General features: G+C 34.0%; 2 protein-coding genes across 5 annotated transcripts; one reads left to right on the forward strand and one right to left on the reverse strand.

Annotated features, from left to right (window-relative positions):
• Positions 1-2,219: 2,219 nt before the first annotated feature.
• On the forward strand, positions 2,220-5,618 carry LOC104085368 (metal-nicotianamine transporter YSL1). 4 transcript variants are annotated; one of them, XM_070182943.1, is made up of 8 exons: positions 2,220-2,431; positions 2,663-3,050; positions 3,155-3,327; positions 3,415-3,509; positions 3,590-3,724; positions 3,976-4,165; positions 4,262-4,376; positions 4,475-5,618. In XM_070182943.1, exons 2-8 carry the CDS (start codon positions 2,681-2,683, stop codon positions 5,401-5,403), a joined length of 2,007 nt encoding a protein of 668 aa, XP_070039044.1. In that variant the 5' UTR covers positions 2,220-2,431; positions 2,663-2,680; the 3' UTR covers positions 5,404-5,618. The 4 variants fall into 4 exon arrangements, with proteins under 4 accessions (XP_070039044.1, XP_009587674.1, XP_033509093.1 ...); XM_009589379.4 differs by lacking the exon at positions 2,220-2,431 and adding an exon at positions 2,432-2,560; XM_033653202.2 differs by lacking the exon at positions 2,220-2,431 and having other exon boundaries at positions 2,643-3,050.
• A 211-nt stretch (positions 5,619-5,829) lies between these two features.
• On the reverse strand, positions 5,830-15,996 carry LOC104085370 (protein HLB1). The gene is made up of 14 exons (XM_009589382.3): positions 15,371-15,996; positions 13,718-13,837; positions 12,535-12,604; positions 12,211-12,324; positions 11,519-11,602; positions 10,465-10,515; positions 9,944-9,973; positions 9,725-9,787; positions 9,517-9,582; positions 9,228-9,356; positions 8,730-8,765; positions 8,535-8,654; positions 7,596-7,781; positions 5,830-6,360 (listed from the first exon to the last, which is right to left on the reverse strand). The coding sequence occupies exons 1-14, from the start codon at positions 15,862-15,864 to the stop codon at positions 6,250-6,252; spliced, it is 1,674 nt and encodes a 557-aa protein (XP_009587677.1). The 5' UTR covers positions 15,865-15,996; the 3' UTR covers positions 5,830-6,249.
• Between the last annotated feature and the right edge of the window lie 5,053 nt (positions 15,997-21,049).

Here is a 21,049-nt window from a genome sequence, read left to right on the forward strand (position 1 = left end):
TCCAGTGTCTGCGTTCCTCCTCCTCACATGTTCAAATCATCTAAGTCTCGCTTCTCGCATCTTTCATAAGGTGTATTATTCAGTTAATATACCATTTACAGAGTAAACATCAATTTAAGATAAGAAGTAAAATCTTAGAACATTTACAACCGCATACTCAAACTAACAAATAAGTTGATTTGTGATAATAGACAAGATGCCGCTTGCACATATTCTGTGTATATCATTGGGCATTATAGTAAGGTGACAACCAGCTAGCATAAAAATTATATTAAACTATAGTGGATCGTCGGAATATTAAAGAAACTGAACAGAACGAAATGGAAACAGACAGAGGATTAGTACGGAACCCAATTAATTTGGAATTTAAAAGCAATAATTGTTAGTGAAGAAAGGAGAATGATTAAGTGGCTAGGTGTCTGTCTCCACGTCTTCCTCTCTTGCTTATGCCTAATTTTCAGCTACATGTTTCCTAAATAATGGTTTAAATATTGTTACTATTTCATTAAATAAAGTTTTGGATCCTGTTCTATTAATCAAATTGCCAAGTACAAAAAATCCAATTTGGGGCCATACCTAGATATTTATATCCCAATTGTTTGAATATCAGTCAAAACAAGGCAAGATTTTTTTATATCGCAGTTATTTTTCTCATTCACCAGTATATATATTAAAATGAAGTATGGCTATTTTAAAACTAGTGTTAGTATTCTGCTTATTAGCTAGGCTGAACTTGGTTCTCCCTAGTAGTCTAGTGACGTTTTAGATATTGTGTGACGTTTTACTCTTTTGTTTTTGTCTTTCAAGTGGCAAAATGTTATGATTTTCTCACTAAAACCTAACTGTAAGTCTGTAACCCTTTACCTTCTTTTTTTTCTTTTTTTCTTGTGCATGTGATTCCAATTTGTCCAAGTGGCATGGTATTTTTAAAGTATTAATACTGTTTCATTCATTTTACGTAGAACTATTCAATTATTGACTACAACTTGAAAATTTTGTTTGATAGAGAAAACAATATATCAAATTTAAGTTTATTTATTTAAGTGAATCTTAATAGTTTCAATCATTTTAGGGCGTTTTAAAATTATAAATTGAACACGGGAAACAATTTTTTTTTCTATTTGTAAATATTTAATACATATTATGTAGAATATAATAGCGAGAAATAGTTATCAAGGCAACCAACAGGAAGAATCTCTTTGACCATTTTAGCCAATCAAATAAAGATGAGGGAATTCTCCATATGTCCGTGTCCACGTCTCTTATTCATCTTTTTTGGTGTAACTGACTTGTCCAACTCATAATATTCGGAAAAAGAACTATCATCATAATAAAATTTTCTTCATCCGAATATAGCCTTTCTGAAAAGTACTTGCTAATAAAACGAATTTTTCAAACAAAAATATGGAAGACACACGCACCAGTGGCAGAGCCAATGTTAAAGACACACGTCAATGCCGAAACCAGAAATTTATGTAAGGCTATTCAAAAAAATACTTAAATCATAGTACTTGAGATTTAAATTTGACCTATAACAGTTTTTAAACATCCTTTACCACTGCACTACAATCATCCTTTATGTCAAAGAAATTCAATTGTTTATATATAGTAATAAAATACCATCGCTACTCTATTTACGAAGCATAATTTTTTGTCGAAAGGGATTCAATTGAACATCTATGGCTCTACATAGCTTCACCTCTGGCATAGGCAGATCCTTTAATTGTTAAGTATTAAAAATATTAAATTCAGTTAAACCTGCGGCTAATAAGCTACATCAACTACAAAGGTCGGTGTCTATTTGTTAGGAGGAGGGGTCTAAATCATTTAATTTGTAGATTCCAATAAATAAATAAAAGGAAGAAAGAGACATAAAATGCCAAAAGTTGAATGACTTTATAATGGAAGAACCTCCTCTACTAGTGCATTATACTTATGGATTTAAGTCATATATATTGAAGTATAAAAAGATTTTATGTTATATTGTTATAGGTTAATTTAACGTGATAATAATATTTATATACTTCGGTGCACAAAAATTAAACTCAATTGTAATGGAGAGGTCAATGATAAGGTGTGCATGCCACCGAGATACTCTCCCTCCATATATGGTTGTTATTTTTCTTTCTTTATGTGTGTTTGTGTGTGTACATAAATATCTATAATTTTCTTTCTTAGTACTATGAGAAATTAAATAAATGTATAAAATTAGACAACTCACAGTATGGAGATTTTTGTGAGTAAATATTAAACTAATGCACAATCTCGAAATAGTTGGAGTAATAGTAATACTATTTAAGATTGAGTTTGAGAGAATTCATTCTCAAATCTGGGACCAGATCGAAAAGGAAGTAAACTTGTAGATAGAACACATTGTTGGAATTTTTCACTATAAAAAAGTTTCATTCTTTCAGTCTGATATCTTTTTTTGGTAAGCATTAATTCCCAAGAATTATTAGTAGCTCTACTTTATTCACTTTTTACGTAGTAGTTATTATTTTATCTCTAACTTCCACCATTGAAGCTAACTAACATTTCAGCTAGCTAGCTATTCCTCAAGGTCTTTTCTCAATCTATTTAAATATCTTAATTAGTGCAAAATTTACTATGTTTAAATAAATTGTGTCATTTTTTTTAACTAGAAAAATCTAAACTGATGCAGATTGTTCCATCAGAAGACATGAATAACAATAGAGAACTAGAGCAAGTTCGCGATTTGGCTGTAGAAGAACATGAGGGGGAGGAGGAGGAGGAACAATTATCCGAGAGTACGATGAGAATTCAACCTTGGACTAAACAGATCACGTTACGAGGAATCATTGCTAGTACGATAATTGGATGCATTTACAGTGTTATACAAATGAAAATGAACCTCACAACTGGAATTAATCCTAATCTGAATGTCTCAGCTGCTCTTCTTGCCTATATTTTTATTCAGACATGGACCAAGATTCTTAAAATGCTTGGTTTTGTCTCTGTTCCTTTTACTAGACAGGAAAATACCATGATACAAACATGTTCTGTTGCATGTTACAGCATTGCTCTTGGAGGTAATGTACTGAATGTATTGTTTTAATTATGTATTTCTTGAAATTCTTTGCTAATAGGAGTATCATTTTTGTGATTATGATACTAAATACAGTGGAATTTTCAGGTGGATTAGGATCTTATTTGTTGGGAATGGACAAGAAAACTTATGAGTTAGCGGGTGTTGGTACTATGGGAAATACATCAAACAGTTACAAAAAACTTGAGATTGGTTGGATGATTGGCTATCTTCTAGTAGTTTGTTTTATTGGCCTTTTCGTATTGGTTCCTCTTCGAAAGGTACTTTAAATTCTTAAGAGTTTTTTTTTCAAATTTGAATTTATAGAAATTTGAGGTCATTGTTCTAAATGGTGTTCTTATACATAGGTGTTGATAGTGGATTATAAGTTGACATTTCCAACTGGAATGGCTACTGCAGTTCTTATTAATGGTTTTCATGGGAAAAGTGATAAGCTAGCTAGGTAAAACTACTTAAAATCTTCCTTCTTAGTAATTTTTAATTCTTAATAAGGCCATAATAAAGTTCTTGATTCCTTTGCAGAAAGCAAGTGAAGAGTTTCCTCAAGTTTTTTAGCTATAGTTTTTCATGGGCTTTCTTTCAGTGGTTTTATACTGGCAAAGAGGATTGTGGATTTCAACAGTTTCCTACTTTTGGATTGAAAGCCTGGAAACAAACGTAGGTCTTCTTTTCTGTTTTTGTTTTTTTTGCTTTAATATCCTCTTCTTCTTCTTTTTTCTCACCTTTCTGAGCCGAGGGTCTATTGAAAACAACTTGTCTACCTTCACTAAGTAGGGGTAAGCCATGCGTACACATTACCCTCTCCAGATTCCACTTGTGGGAATATACTGGGATTGTTGTTGTTATTTTTTTATTTAATCATATGATCATGGACTAACATATATTATCTGCTGTTTTTTTGTTTGTAGATTTTATTTTGATTTTAGCTTGACTTATGTGGGAACTGGAATGATATGTCCACATATAGTGAACATATCATTGCTTCTTGGAGCTGTTCTTTCATGGGGTGTAATGTGGCCTCTCATTGCAAAACTTAAAGGAGAATGGTTCCCTGCTGATATACCTGAATCCAGTATGAAAAGCCTTAACGGTTACAAGGTTAATTAATTTCCTTTCTTTTTCTCCTATTTGTACTTAATTAAAATCTAAATTTATACAGATTTTTATTCTAGTACTATATTTCTTGCGTTCTAGGTCTTCATCTCCATTGCCCTCCTACTTGGCGACGGCCTTTACAATTTTGTCAAGATAATGTACTTCACACTAGGCAGTGTTCATGAGAGGTTCAAACGCAAAAATCTAAGTCCAGGTAAACTTTAAAAGGAAAAATTATCACATGTCCAGATTAACTACAATTGTTATATGAGGATTAGGTATATGACTTGGTTTAGTTTCTTAATATCTCAGCAGCTGGGGTAAGACAGAACAAGAACTCAGGGGATGTAAAATATGATGAAGCCTTTCTTAGAGAAAGCATTCCAATGTGGTTTGGAGGTGTAGGGTATTTAGCCTTGGGAACTATTGCTGTGATTATGATTCCATTAATTTTCCATGAGATCAAATGGTATTGGGTTATCATAGCCTATCTTTTTGCTCCATCTTTAGCTTTCTGCAACGCGTATGGTTCTGGTTTGACTGATATAAACATGGCCTATAACTATGGAAAAGTTGGACTTTTTATGATGGCTGCATTGGCTGGTAAAGAACATGGTGTTATTGCTGGTTTAGCTGGTTGTGGTTTGATCAAGTCAGTGGCTAACGTTTCTTGCATTCTGATGCAAGATTTTAAGACAGGGCACTTAACTTTGACATCTCCAAAAACTATGTTTCTCAGCCAGGCTATTGGCACAGCCTTAGGCTGTGTGATTGGGCCACTAAGCTTCTTCTTGTTCTACAATGCCTTTGATATTGGCAACCCCAATGGTGAATTCAAGGCTCCTTATGCATTGATTTATCGAAATATGGCAATTATTAGTGTTCAAGGTGTCTCGGCTTTGCCTCACCACTGTTTGCAGCTGTGTTATGGCTTCTTTGCATTTGCTGTTGCAATAAATATGGTGAAAGATCTTTCTCCAGAGAAGATAGGGAAATGGATGCCACTGCCTATGGCGATGGCGGTGCCCTTTCTAATTGGTGGATATTTTGGTATTGATATGTGCATAGGAAGTTTGGTTGTATTTGTGTGGCATAAACTTAACTCTAAGAAGGCTAAGGTGATGGTTCCAGCAGTTGCTTCTGGTTTGATCTGTGGAGAAGGTTTATGGATTCTTCCTGCATCTATCCTTGCTTTGGCCAGAGTAACTCCTCCCATTTGCATGAAATTTTTGGCTTCTTAAAGAACTTGATTGTACAACTGGTCCATAAAAAACTGGTGTACTTAATTTACAGAAGACGATTTTGAGGTCACCTACAGCTCGTTTTATTTGGTTTTTCTGCATTCTTAGTCTAGGAAATGACAAAGTTGTACGTCACAGATTGAAATTTACAATGAGAACGGGTGGCATTTACAATAATAAATTTCTCGCCGATATCCTGTGCGAAGTATTTGCTACTCTTGTTTGTCCTTCTATCACTTTTCAATCTTGAATCGTCTAATCCTTCGTTTCTTTAGGGGGAAGAGAGGAGAATGAGACGTGGGGTGCGGTTGGGTCATATGCTCTGCGCGTTTAATTTTTAAACAATTATGTGTTTTCTTCTTCTATATCAGACTAAGTCAAGGTCAATTACAGTAACTGTCTCATGTCTGTAATAAACATCACGAATAGCCTGAAAAATGGTAACTTGCTTTGATCAATCTCGTTTACAATGTCTGAATATATCTTAAATCATTACCAAATGCATAACTAATTTAGCTATGCAGCATTTCCTCTTTCAATTTGAATGAGCGAATCAACTCAATAGACGATGGAACCCGTTAGCCAAACTATAAGAAGCCTCTAAGTATAAATTTGACAAAGTTTCTTCCTAATCCACATCTATGAAACATCAGTACGAGCCCAAATATTTGTAATCATATGACGTACATCCGCTTAAAAGAAAAACGTCAATGAACCTCATTTCATGAGAAAAATTGAATTAATATACAAGTGTACATTAGCTGCAGACTCCAGAGGCTAATAAATCAGGCTTCTCTAGCAGGAATACCACCCTCGATGTTGATCATATAATCACAGGCAAAAAGCTTATGAAGTGATGATGCCTGCCAAAACATCACTCTTGCTCCTTGCACCTATTGTGTAAACCAAACGAATCGCATCAAGCCACCAGTCCAAAGATTCCCATGAATCTGCGATCTGAGAAATAAAACAATGTCAGACATTATAAAAAGGAGACTTTTCAGGGAATGTAAAATGCTGAAGTCCAAAACGGGAGAATGTAAGACTAAAAAAGTGTTTCCCGTCAAAAGATTGATCTTAAAATGAACATATTTAATATTCAAAACTACATTTCCCCACCCTCACCCATTCCTACGAGGGGAAAAATCATGGACAACATAAAATTAACGAGCAAATGTTTCCCTGAATAAGAATGGCAACCTGCACACAAATGTTCATGTTCACATCTTGAACCCTTTTTTGTTTGTTTTCCGGACTAATTAAATATGCTACATCTAGCACCATATGTGACGGTAGTTTAAGTTATTCAAATTACTGTAGCATATTTGTAAGAACCTGAGAACAAGTCGTATACATAGCTGATAATCTCTAAATCTAGAGGCTCGGAGAGGAAAGATAATTGAGTGGGCAAAGTGTGAGATAAAGATATGATAAACAGGTCTGTTCAAATATTAGGTAATATCTGAAGACACCCAAATGCAGTCTTATCAGGTGTTACCAAAGTAGGCCTATGTGTGTTTTTGTGTGTGTGTGAGAGAGAGAGAGAGAGAAAGAGAGAGGTAGATTTGACATGATCAAAAGTGGAGGTAGATTGCTTGCATAAAATTCAACTCTTGTCGAAAGGTATATGTATCTAAGCCAATTTGCTGTACAAGAAGAAGAAAGTAAGTGGATCACCACAGCAAACAGGTCAAGGACAGTAAAGACTAAAGAGTGGGCCCGGGTTTGATGTTAATAAGTATCCATACAAACCCTAACACATAGGCAAAAGGCATTATGAAAGCATGGGCCCAAAGGGAGCAATGACTTTTTAAAAATCACAATCATTTGCTAAAGGAAGCCTTCAAAACATCCTACAGAGAAAATATTAGCTTTTCTTGACAAATTACAACTATAGTTAAATTAATTTTAAATTAATACTTAGATAACTTATAATTTTCAATATCTTGGCCCATGTTGTCAGAGAATATGACTGCCCTTCAAATAATTAGGAAACGTATATACTTCTGTCTCCAATTTATTGGTTCGCAGAGGACTGGATTAGACACTGATTACCAGCAACAGAAAATTTTGTAATCTAACTGTATAGTTCTCTTAGGCAGATTTCTTCCATGAGCTCAATTAACTATCAGAATTAGCCCCAGGAAACATCAGAAGGGGAAAACATAAGCTGAGAAAGCATCAAGAATTACCATGTAAACTGGTCCATGAATCGTATCAATGCAGAGGCCTGCACCAGGTGGTAATGTAAGATCGGAACATGCTGATACAGAGACGATATCAGGCACATCAACTTTAATTGCTTGTCTATTAGGACTCGTATCTGCTGAATTTGATGAAAGGCTTCTTGACATGTGGCGTTGATCAATTTTACTGATCTGTCCAAGTAGGAAAAGGAATTACTAGTAAAGAAACTAACAACTATGTATCAAATCAAACGTGCAAGAACAACATTCAGATCCTTCTAGAAGGCAATAATTTCCTGTCATCTACTTGACAGATCTAAAAGAAGAAAACACCACTCCGTGCACATCAAATGAATTTAAGGTTGACCTCTAGGGAAATAAAGGTCAACCTTGGCGCAGCTGGTAAAGTTGCTGCCATGTGACCAGGAGGGCACAGGTTCGAGCCGTGGAAACAACCTCTTGCAGAAATGCAGCGTAAGGCTGTGTACAATAGACCCTCGTGGTCCGGCCCTTCCCCAGACCCCGCGCATAGCAGGAGCTTAGTGCACCGGACTGCCCTTTAGGGAAATAAAGCATTCTCCAATTCAAGTGAGAAATTAGAACTTGATAACAAGGGAAAAATAGAAAAACCAAAATAGTCACAAACCAGTGACATGGTACGCTAACACAAGTGATATGCAAGGATAGAAGTTCAAAGAGATCATGTAAATAATGATTAGCAATAGTCAGGTTCTACCATGTGATCTACTGATACTTTTCCACAGTAGTTTAGTTATGCCATTATAATTATGCTGAAACCTCATAGCACGAATTTTGAATGCAAGACAGGTTTCATATGGAACTAGATTTCTAAATTGTCCGTGAAGAAAGAAAACAACAATGCTCGTCTCCCATAAAAACATTGTGTATTTATTGCTAACAAACTGAGGCATGGACTTTCATTACCTGTTGAAGTCCTTCGTGATTCAAAACAAACTGACAACGCTTCCAGTCACTGTGTGGTGCAAGCGGATTACCAGCAGGTGGTGCAGTTAGATATCCAACCTTTAGGTAGGGTAGAGGTAGCTGGAAATAGATAAGTGCTTTTAGAACTTCATTGCATGATAACTTATATACCCAGGATGCTAGCAAAATACATACCATAGATCGCACAAGCTTCAAGGCACTTGTATAAACCTGCATAAAAGCAACAAACTGAAATGAGGACAATGGGAACTGCTTAACAAGTTAAAGCAGAAGAATAGCCACTGGCTTCCTGATGACAATTTTCCTTCACAAGCGAGCATAATAATGATCAAAATCTTGAATTCCCTTCACTTGCAATGTGTATCACCAGGGTAAAGAGTTATTACTCTCTTTTGATACAGCTAGTCAAACTAGACTGTAGAGTTAACAATAAGTGATAATGACACCAACACCAACAGTTACTGTGTCACGGGTAGATTAGTTTGAAGAAATAGGAAGAAAAGGCAAGGATTAGAAATATAATGCATTTCTAACTTTACCCAATGTTTCCATTCCACTCCTTTCCTTTTCATCACAACAAATTGACACCTTAGTTATACAAACAGAATTATGATGGAGATAAAATGGTAGCATTGGTACTAAAATCATATATTTCAGACAGAAACGATATACCGAGTAATTTGGTTTCAGTGCATGTGCAGCGGCAATGTAAATCGCAGACTGGCTGTACAACTCATTAGGAGAAATCTCTTTAGCGTTAACAGCTCCCCCTGTTCTTGACATGTCTTCTGCTAATCCATACTGCAACAGAGTGATGCAAAAAGAAGGTTATCATCATTTCCACTTTGTCCTTTCACATTGCTTAATTTATTTCATTTTTCACTTGAATAGGAGGGAGGTAGTTGGAAATGATCATCACTCTCCAAGTACAGAAGCCAGAGAGCAGATATGTTAAACCTACCAGAACAGTTCCAAGGTTGTAGATTGCCCTATGGAAATCAAATTGCAGTTGGATCGCTGCACGAAACTGCAATTCATAAGAAAAAGTGAGAGCATGAACAAAAATCAGATACACAGTGCCTTTTAGGACTCTACCAAACTACTGGACCTAAAATGATTTTGCAGCTTATTCTTCACATTTAGGATCTGTCATCAAATAACACCAGTACCTTACTAATTGCCGTTTTGACAATTGTCAGCTTTTCTCTGGCAGGAACAATTGCACTGAGTTCCTGAATGCATTTCAAAAAGCATAAGGTCAGCTTTCAATCTGGCAAACTGAAATAAAGAGCAAATTCAGGAACTATACTGAAATAATCTACGCTAAGTCAATATCTTAAGTCTGGAAAAGCTTGTCCAGCAAGAGGATTTTTCTCAAGTACAGGTACCTGCAGGGCAAGTCCCCAGTTGTTCAATGCCTGGAATGACAGTTAAAAGGAATTAGAGTAGGGAAAAAACTCTTACGGACAAGAGATCAAGAGTATATCATTATAAAGCAAAATAATACATTTCAGGGGAAAAGCAGCAAAATTCATATGAAATGAACAACCAATGTCTGCATAACCAGAAAATTCAGCAAGCGTAACATATAGAAAATTGTTCAACATAAAAAACCACCTAATCACTTCAGAACAATAGGAGATCAATTAGCTGGTATGTTGATATAAAAACAGAGTACAAATGCATCCTTTAGATAGAGTTATATGATAAACTGGTAACTGGTATACCTAAAGAAATAATAAGGCTACTAACAGAAGAAGGAAAAATCAAAAGGATACCTTAGGTTTTTCTTTGTGATAATACAGACTTCACAAAAATTAGCATTCAAAAGAAAAGGCAGGGGTTGGAAAGAAACAAAAAGGGAACAAATGGCCACTATTAGCATAAGTTAAGCTAGCTTAGAAATTACCTGTGGACTGTTCCAGTTGAGCTGGACAGCTTTTTCATAGTTCTTTGTTGCCTGAGAATTTAAAGAACAAGAAATTTTTTCGAATAAGGTTGAGCTTACTTGAAATCAATTAAACAGCAAAGCTTATAAGCTAAAGGAGAAAGAAGAGAACAACACAAGCTTTGCATCATAAGTTTGCCAACTAGATATCATTAACTTAGGACTCATTAACAGAAACGTTTGTGCTTATTTCAGCTAAAGATAAAAACAAAAATAATGTGTTTGTATTAAGTTTCTAGAAAAATGTAAATAAGACATGTTTCATTATAAGAGGTCTTCAGGACCAAATAAATGAACCTTGGCAGGAACAAAAGCAGCGTTTGAACAAAGTTGGAAAGAAGAAAAGGACGAACATGGTAGTGAGCCGTGAAAGGTAGTGCAGAGGTGGGGGAAAGGGGGAAGGAATGGTGTCAAACGGGGTTGGAGGATAGAGAGGCGACAGCAACAGATGAAGAGGAAAAAGAATGAAGGATAATGGAGGGGTGTGGAGAAGAAAAGTGGGTTGGGGTTGGAGAGCAGGTGGGAGGGGTAGTATTGCGGATGAGGGGTAAAGGTGCGAGAGAATGTTGGGGGTTAAGGATCAAATAAAACAAAAACACACTTTATCTTTCTTTTTTGTGTTTGGGTGTGCGCTTGAACATGTGTGTAAAACAGAAACAATTACAACACCATATATTGAATTCTATTTTCAACATTCTGAAACTTAAAACAGGAAAGAGTTTCTAGTTACCAAACAGTTCCTCAATTAGGTAACAAAGAAATAAAAAGGCAGAATAAGTAAGCTCCAAAAGCACATCAAATTCAAGATGATACCAAAGCAACTGTTCCAGTGTGACAATAATTCAGAATAACTTCTCATATCTTCAACCATGGTTCTTGCTAAGGTTGTGCATCTACTGACAGAATATAGAAACGAAGAAGAGGAAAGATGTCTCTCATCTTTTAGGACTAAAGAGAACACTCTTTTCGCTCCTGAGGCAACGGGAGCAAATAACATAATAGAGCTAACACTAACCTGCTTCCAAAGTTCTTCAGCTTCTTTTGTACGACCCCGGATTTTCGCTCGATCAGATATTGCAATGGCCCAGTTATAGTAAGCCTGAGATAAATAGGAACAAGAAATGGCCTGAGATAAATAGGAATAAGACATGGATGAAACACGACAGACCCATGTTCAGACTAACCCCTCTCTACCAACTACCCTCTCCTCCTTAACGTGTTATACTATATATTGATATATAAGTGAATGTGTCTGTTGTGTGTATTCGATATTAGGGATAGGAACTTCTACAAGCACTACTAATTGCTCCTGCAACTCAATGCCAAAGGATTCACTTCAATGGAAGTGGACAATACAGTATTGAATTTGCAATTTGGTACAACGTTGTGGGGTTTGCCGCTGGAGAATAATGAAAAGGATATATCGAAAAACAAATCATCAGATGGAAAGCTAATACATATAACAATAGTGAGAGATCATAACATAGGCCACTGAATAGTGACTTTCATATAAAGTATTCTGATCTTGCAGTTAAATCTCACTTGTGGGATTACTTTGGGTTTGTTGTTGTTGTTGTTGTTGATCTTGCAGTTAAATCTTACTCCGTTTAATATCACAATGTAACCCGGACTACTTTACATATACACAAGTTAAATATATGAATTGTTAAAAAAAAGGGAGACTATTATATAGTTTTGAATACATACATCATTGAGCGTAGGACAAAGACGGGTTGCCTCCTCATACTTCTTGCACGCCTCTTCCAGCAAATCATCTTTTGAAGGTGAAGTGGAATCTGGGTTTACATTGTCTGCACTTTCCTGCATGAAAAATCAAAACTACGAATTGTCAAACTACGAGTAATCTCTATAAAAGGAGATTCAGATCCTTTTGATATGAAGATGATGGGGTTTCTCTTTCTTACATTCTTTTTCCTTTTCTTTAGGTAATTCCGAGGATGCTATTGACAAACAAAAAAATAAAAAAATTACAAAAACAATCAGTCCAAAAAAACTGAGGAACCAAATTACCTGAAGAACCAGTGCCCAATTATAAAGCGCATCATAATCTTCTGGATTTCGCTCTAGTGCACTAGCATACCTGCACAAAGATCAGAACTCAGATAGGCATTCATGAAATATCAAAGCTTAATATGGAGAAATTGCTATGCAGTTTAGAGTTGTGCACAAATGCACTAACCAGACCAAAAAGAGGAAACAAACAAAATCGCCGAGAAATCCCACATTGACAAACAATCAATTCTCAACATGACATGAATAGTTTTCTTTTCTTTTGAGCTATCATGACATGGAATAGAAATTGAAACAGTTGTTTCATACTTCAAGGTTTCTTTTTCTTCCATAAAATAGCTGTTCATTTAGGGGTCCTAGCGGAACATTTCAAAGTATTCAATTAATTCTTTTTTGAGATAAACCATCTTACGCAGAGCAGACAGTGAATACTCTTTCAAATTCAGTAACAAACTACTCTATAAAGGTACTATCTCACGTCCTGATCACCATGTAGGAAAATCCTGGAAAACAACCCCCTATAGAGTGGTATGTTTAACTTGGTGGTTAAGGAGGCTTGGCCAACCCAGCACAACCTGCAGAGGAGGAGATTATACATCTATAATAGATGTGTTTTGTGCGAGGAATATGAATATGCAAATCATCTTTTCATTCACTGTAAACTAATCAATCAGTACCGGAGCATGCTATTGAACATATTTGAGGTGAAATGGACCATACCAAGGACACGATGGATTTATTCGTAAAGTTCGAAATTTGGATAACCTACTGCAATTCTATGGTGGGTGATTTACGGGGAAAGAAATCATTAATATTTTGAAGAAAAAAAGGAATAGTTAGATACAAATGGTTTTGTGTTTAGCATTTTGGCTTAGCAGGGTGATTGTAAATGAAGTTGATACCATGTTAGACTTCCACTTTCATTTGCAGGATTTGTAGAGTTTTGCCTTTGGTAATGTACGTCTCCAGCACCCACTTAGTGCTGGAGATATCTCGATAAAATCGTAACCTATCAAATAAATTAAAAGGCGAACTCCGACTCCTTGTAGAAAGTTAATTGTCTGAAAACCTCTAGATTACAAACCATAAAACTTGTCATGAAATTGGAAATTGGAATGTCACAACCTAGACCCAATTAAGATGTGTCACTCCCTAACTAAAATGGTGCTAATATTAGATTTACCTCCGGGCAGCATATGTTAGAATCCGTTGGCGAGATCGACCCTCCTCGTCAGCACCTGTGACGCTGTTAATCAACTCCAAGGCAGCATTACTGTCTGTCTGCTGCTGATTGCTCTGTTGACTGGAGAATGAAATTCACAAGTAAATAGGAAAATGAAAGTTAGACGTATTGAGGTATTGAGGTCAAGCTGAAGTAATTTATCACAAGTAAATAGGAAAATGAAAGTTAGACGTATTGAGGTATTGAGGTCAAGATGAAGTAATTTATGGTTGTAGAAGTGATTCAAAAATAACAAGCAGAGATCAAAACTCATTTTTTTTATAATTGATAATGGATAAATAAAGTCATTACACAGTTAAAGCACGAAATGCATTCAAATATTACATCACTAGAGAAACTCAGCTTGTTCATTTATCCCTTAAATAGTCCGACTATTCCTCTTAATTTCAGATTCAGATTTGGGAGATTGATATTAACAGCATCTTGTTTTAATTTACTGAAATAACAAAAAAACAAAAAAAAACAAAAAAAAAACTGTATGTGCCATAGTGTGCAAAATCATATTAAATGGATATGAGATGTTACATATACACATACCTAACTCTTAATCTAAGAGGGTGATCTATGAGTCTATTCTCGAGGATCAAAACAGAAGCCTCAACTAACTTTGAAGCATGAATTATACGAGGAGAATCCTTCTGCTCTGAACCCATAACTATGCCATCAAGCAAGACGAAATACTTTAAATTCATTTTGTGCTTTAAACATATTACTTTTGTGTTTCTTTATGTGTACTTTTGTGGAAGAAACTGGGCGAGACAATATCAGTGGTCAAGACAAGAAGGTGGCAGAGTGTGGTACCTTCAGATGCTGGTATGGTCATAACTCATAGACCAACCATCATCTTCTTCAACCTTGTCCATTTTCTAGTCAATTAATGTTCATGCTTCACTTACCTTCATTCATGGTTATTTTCAACAACTGTGCATGCTTTCTTGCTTTTGTGTTTGCTAATTAGATGAGTACATTTTACATTCAAGAATGCACTTTTACTGCTGACCAGCCATAATCTTCTTCAATCTTGTTCATTTTTTTTGGTCAAATTTTATTTATATTTCATTTATCTTCGTTCATGATCATTTCATCCACCGACCTGAACTTTTTTGCTTTTGCATCAACTGCAGTTAACTAGGAAGAGTATGTTTTACAATGAAGAACTCACTTTTACTATCGACCAGCTATCATACTCTTCAATTAGCTAGTTTTCTAGTCAATTTTCTTCCTGCTTCATTTATCTTTATTCATGATCATTTCATCCAACCACCTAATTCTGTCGCTTTTGCATCAACTACAGTTTCCTTAGACGAGTATATTTTACAATCAAGATCCCGCTTTTACTGTATCTTATTCAATTAGTTTCTAGTCAAGTTTTCTTCCTGTTCTATTTATCTTCATTCATGATCATTTAATTCAACTGCATGAACTTCATTGCTTTTCTGTCAACTATAGTTAACTTGGAAGACTACACTATACATTCAATAATGCAGTTTTAATATAGAATCACCTGATCGCTGATTCAATCTAGCACATTAACGATATATTTTTCTTTAAGAGTTTATGTTATATAAACCGTCATTGTAAAGATTTTTTTACCTGTGAGGAGTATCGCCTTCGCGTCTTTCCGCTTCAGAATCATCATTAGCATCGCCATTCTTCAATTCATCCAACAACTCTCTCATTGTAAATGTTCGGCTACCTTCATCTTTTTTTAGCTGCTTCGAATTGCTCTCCGATTCAACTGTATCATCCTTTAGCTCATCTACCTTCGCATTTGAATCACTCATCTCATTCGATTCGACCAATTTGGACGCCTCTGCATTGTTCAATTGTACATCACTCACATTGGGATCTGAATCACTCGCCTCATTAGATTTCGCCAATTTCTCGTCAGATTTCGAGGCCTCTGCAACACTCGATTGTACCTCTCCTGATTCGTTAGCAATTTCTTCGGATATATCAAGCTTCGGATCTACCGCGCCGGTTGATGGTGATTCCTCCGGCCGGATCGCGGTGTCTCCGGGATCTGTCACGGTGGCCGGAGCTTCTGCTTCTTTTTGCAATTCCGGTTGATCGGCGGTTGAGGACATGGTGATGAAGGAGAGAGGGAGGAGCTAGCAATGGCGAAAGTAATGTTTGAGTGTGAAGCAACGAGCTAATGGCGAAGTACATGTGACGGAATTGTTTTTGAATCAACCTGTAAGGACTAGTAAATCATAAACCAAATAATGGTTGGGAAAAATCAGCAAAACTGGAGACTTTTGAGGTTTAAAACTAGTTTATAATACTTTAGAGGGAGGGGAATTATATATGGAGTAATTGGCAAATCAATCTTGAAGCATAATGCCACAATTCAATCTTACCCATAACTTTTTGGTAAATGCCTATCGATATTAAAACAAGAATAATTTTTTTTAAACAGTTAATTTGATAGAAAACATGTGATAACATTTTAAATTTTTTAAAAGTAGTAAATAATTTATATTTTTTTATATTATAAGAGTGTTATTATTTTGAAATATTTCTATTAGACAAAGTATCACATGGGCATCATATCACTTGAAATTTTGAATGATGAGTAGATATGATTTCAGTTTAGTATTGTTTTTGGCTCTTATAATATTTATTTATTTATTTATTTATTTATTATCTTCCTATTTATTTCACATATTAGCAAGATACTATTCATTAGAGTATCAAAAGATTAATTTTATTTTCAACATATCGTACGATTTAATTATTCACCTAATATTAATTTGAAAAAACGGCATGGCATGATAACAAATAAAGAGAATTGGCAATATTTTAGCCCTATATTAGGTTTGGCAAAGGTAACCCCAACAAATTAGCATTATATAGTCAAATTCTAAATAACACCAGTTTCTTATTTATTCTCTTTCCCATTATTTTTTCTTCTCTCTCCCCATATTTATTCTCCAATCTTTTCTTTTCTTCTTCTTCTACAATCTAGCAAATTTTCTTCTTTGGAATGGCATGTGTTCTTTGATGATATTTGGGAAGTTGTAATGGTTGATACATTTTTCAGAAATATTATGGGTTTATGGAGATGAGGAGAAGCGGAGAGCGAACGCTTTTGCGGATAGTAAAGGGACTGATTGACACTCTCATGATAGACACAATCCTAATGTGAACCCATTTGATTTCTCGTGTCTCCAGTACAACCCAAATTGAACGAATATAAAGTTCCTCCAACTAATTTGAAAATAGATGTTTTCTTGTGAATTTTCTTGTGTTATTTGTCACAAGGCCAATTATCTGTGTTGATGGGTGAATTCATCCTCATTCTTTTTTCTGTCCACTTTTTTTATTTTTTAATTAAAAATAGTTCTAATTCTCATCTTATATATCAATGTATTTCTAGCACATATATATGTGTATATCCACAAGAACTTATGTGTGATACACTGGATATACAAAGGAAAAAAAATACATTTTTGATATACAAAGAAGAAGAAAAAATCCTGATATATATATATTTTGATATACACAAAGAAAGAAAATAAACTTGTGATATATATTTTGGTATACACATTATTTGATGTGTTATACACTTGGATATACAAAAATATAATTATTTTTACCGTGATATGCATTGATAAAGAGACAACAATAAATTTTAAATAACTATTTTTATAATTTTTATTTTAAGATATACAGAGAAGGAAAATAAAATTTTAATATATATTTTGATATAGACAAAGAAGGAAATAAAGTTTGTGATATACATTTTGATATGCATATTATTATTGTGATATACACTTATTGGCCATCTAATGCCAATATCTATAAATAGGGATTTTTCTGCTAATTATGTGGGCATGTTGTCGTACTATGGCAAAAATAATTTTAATATCATTTGCAAAATAAAGTTTTTAGCGTCCAAGTTAAAAAGCTCAAAGAAAAACAAGGAAGAAAAAGCTAGTTGGGCTGGTTTCGTCTAATAATTTTAAACTTATTTACCAAAATTGTCATAATTTTATATATCACTTGTCCTAAACAAGTATTACTTACAAATTATATACAATCCATTAATGAGATTTAGTTATATCATTTTCCTATTTTCTCTCCCCTCCTCTTTCAATAAGAAGGACACGGCTCCTCTTCAATTTTTGGGTTGAGATTACCATCATTACTTAATGCTCCAGTAGGTTTCAAGGTTTCAATACACAACTTGAATGATGCCATGTGTTCCTATGGAAATTTAATGGTGTGGTTATATTTCTTCTCATCCCCTATCTATGACTGATTTATTTTTTCAAAAATAAAAAATAAAAATAAATAAATACAGAACCCTGCTTATCCAGCAAAATGACTGCTTTTCCATTTCTATCTCTAGCTAAAAAAGAATTTCCAAAACTAATACTTGGTAACTCTTAACAAGACAGCAATCTGATATCCAAAAACGTAAATCAACCATTAAAACGAGAATCTCAAACTACTCAAAGGCTCTCCTACATGATAGCATTAACAACGCTTGCAATCCTAGGCCACATATCATCACACTTTTTTCCAATTGGCCCTGTAATTGCAGATCCTTTCATTTCGCCCTTAGGGTTCTCAATTACACCAGCATTATCTTCGAAATACATGTTTTCGATTCCATCACAACATGGAGAGGTTGTTGATTTCGTACAAATTTAATGCAAATTTGAATATTTACAACAACATACATACTAAAAATAAAATTTATACAATTAATTTTATAGTATACAATTTATTTTTAACTTTCATACATCATTTCTATCCAGTTAAATACAATTACAACATCATACAACCTTATTATAATTTTCATACAAATTTTATACAATATGTCTTTTGTATGTATTTTATATGTGATTTGTATATATTTTATATGTGATGTGTGCTTCTTCCTCTCTAAAATTCCAATCAAAACTTTTTCTCTTAATACAATTTTAATACATATCAACAACTTTATGTAAAAAAAAATAGGTTAGATAACTTAAATACAAATTTTATACAACGATTAATGCATTATATAATTATTTTTCAACTTCCATACAACATTCAAATCGTAAGTATATTGTATGTCATGTGTTCTTCTTCTTCTTCTTCTTCTTCTTCTTCTTCGAGTTTCAATCTGAAATTCATTCAAAATCAAGTATAATCTTCACCAAATACCCTCAAAATTGAGATATAAACTCCAAATAATATTCTCAATTATTTGCAACAACATCCAATCCAAACAAATAATAGTTTTTAAAAACCCAAATTCGAATTCAAAGTTTCAAAGCCTTTTAATAGTTATCAATGGTGGAGAGTCAAACACTTTTAAATTTATTGATTGATAATTTTAATTTGAACACCAATTGTGCAACATGAAAGAAAATTGTTAAGTTAAAACTCTACAGTAAAACGATTAAAATTCATTGATGAATTCCATTAAAAATATATTTAACATGAAAGGATAAAAAGTAGAGAACACCGTAGGAAGAAAAAAAAGGAAAATTTCACATAAGAACAACTGAACTCCCTACTTTTTAATTTTATAACCCACATTTCAATTTTAAAACAACTAGCCCAAAAATAATAGGTTAAGATTCAACATCCAACTCCAATAGGTTCTCGAAATTACTATTTAATTTTTTAAAAAGATTGCTCAAGCTTTTAAGTTAATTTTCGAATCAGTAACTGTGACTCGAATATTAGTTCAACAAACTAAATCCACTTGAGTGGTGAAAATTAGATTTTAACAAGCTTAAATATGTGGGTTTAAATTCCGAATTTGATTTTGTGAGAAATTTGGAGTGGGCGTTATTTAGACTTGTTAGAAATAGTATAAGAGGTTGTATATAAAATTTGAAGTCATTTAATAGAGATTTGGACTGGTTTTTGAACAAGAACTGCAAACTGAAAAATGTGGAAAAACTTCGTCTACAGACGCTTGTATAAAGATGTATAAAATAGTATAATAGTGTATAAGATGTGTTTATACACTCATATAGACTATTATACAAAATTATACATAATTATACAAAAAAACTGATTTCGTCTTCTTCCTTGCGTCTTTTCTGAAATTTAGCTCAAATATTGCTCAAATCTACTCCAATTCACTTTAAATTTAAATTTTGAACTTCTTTTGATATTTTCAATCAATTGGAACAACACCCAATCCAAACAAACTAACAAACTCAAAAAATCATATATTCGAAACCAAAGCTTTGAATGGCCTTCAATAGTGGACTTCTACTCTTCAATTTTCTTACATTCCAACCAGGTGACATAGGGGGAAAGCAGACAATATACGGGCCCTTGAAACATATGTAAAAGATGTGAGAAAAAGAGAGAGTGAAAGCAATCGTTATGATAACACAAATTTAACTCCATATCTTTTAGAAGCAATGGTTGCAAGAACACATTTTTTGAATTTGTTAGTGCTTTCAAATTATATACAATATGGGCTAGGTCGGGTAAAACTTAAAAATATGGATTATTTTTTTTGTTATGGTATAAAGTCACGTGTATTTTCTTGCAATTCGAAAATTGGGGAAAGAACATAGAATGAGAGATAGAGTGACAGAGAGAGACAAAGAGAAAGAGCAGGAGAAAGAACAAGGATGAGAAATAAATATTTCCCTATTCAATTTCTAATATAAATGGATACTCATTAATACTAATTGTATATAATTGATAAATTGTATATGTCCATGTATTTAAGTTAAAACTTGATTAGGGGTAATAAAGTTTCATATGTAGTATAGGAAGGTAAAAATACCAAAAAAAGGAAATTTTAACTCCTATAGCAAAAGTATACACCCTATTTATTATAAATCAAAATTATTTTAAAATATTATTTTCTATAGCTACATTTTATATTTTATAGCAAAATAAGTATTTACAGTATATACTACTATTGCATGCATAAAATAAGGCATTGAATACGCTATTTATGTTTTCCTCTCTCTTAGACAACTGGACATACCTATTTTTAAGTTGATTATCGTTACTGTATTCATGAATACATGGCGCGAATACATGTGAATACATGCGCATACAGCTGAACTGCCTTGATTTTAGGCATTTTTCACTGATGTATTCATGAATATAGCAGCGCGAATATATGTGAATACATGCGCGTACAACTGGACTGCCCTGATTTTAGGCGCTTTTTGGTGTATTCATGAATACATGGCGCGAATACATGTGAATACATGTGCGTACAGCTAAACTGCCCTGATTTTAGGCGCTTTAACTATTGTATTCATGAATACAACAACGCGAATGCGTACAGCTGAA

The sequence above is a fragment of the Nicotiana tomentosiformis genome, chromosome 8 (genome assembly GCF_000390325.3).
Source record: "Nicotiana tomentosiformis chromosome 8, ASM39032v3, whole genome shotgun sequence".
Classification (NCBI taxonomy): domain Eukaryota; kingdom Viridiplantae; phylum Streptophyta; class Magnoliopsida; order Solanales; family Solanaceae; genus Nicotiana; species Nicotiana tomentosiformis.

Coding starts and splice junctions, on each gene's coding strand:
- LOC104085368 (XM_033653202.2), top strand. CDS start 2,657: ATGCAGATTGTTCCATCAGAAGACATGAATAACAATAGAGAACTAGAG. Junction 3,510..3,589: donor AAAAGTGATAAGCTAGCTAG/GTAAAACTACTT, acceptor ATTCCTTTGCAG/AAAGCAAGTGAAGAGTTTCC. Junction 3,725..3,975: donor TTGAAAGCCTGGAAACAAAC/GTAGGTCTTCTT, acceptor TTTTGTTTGTAG/ATTTTATTTTGATTTTAGCT.
- LOC104085370 (XM_009589382.3), bottom strand. CDS start 15,864: ATGTCCTCAACCGCCGATCAACCGGAATTGCAAAAAGAAGCAGAAGCT. Junction 12,325..12,534: donor ATTGGGCACTGGTTCTTCAG/GTAATTTGGTTC, acceptor TTTTTCATGCAG/GAAAGTGCAGACAATGTAAA. Junction 9,357..9,516: donor ACAACCTTGGAACTGTTCTG/GTAGGTTTAACA, acceptor ACTCTGTTGCAG/TATGGATTAGCAGAAGACAT.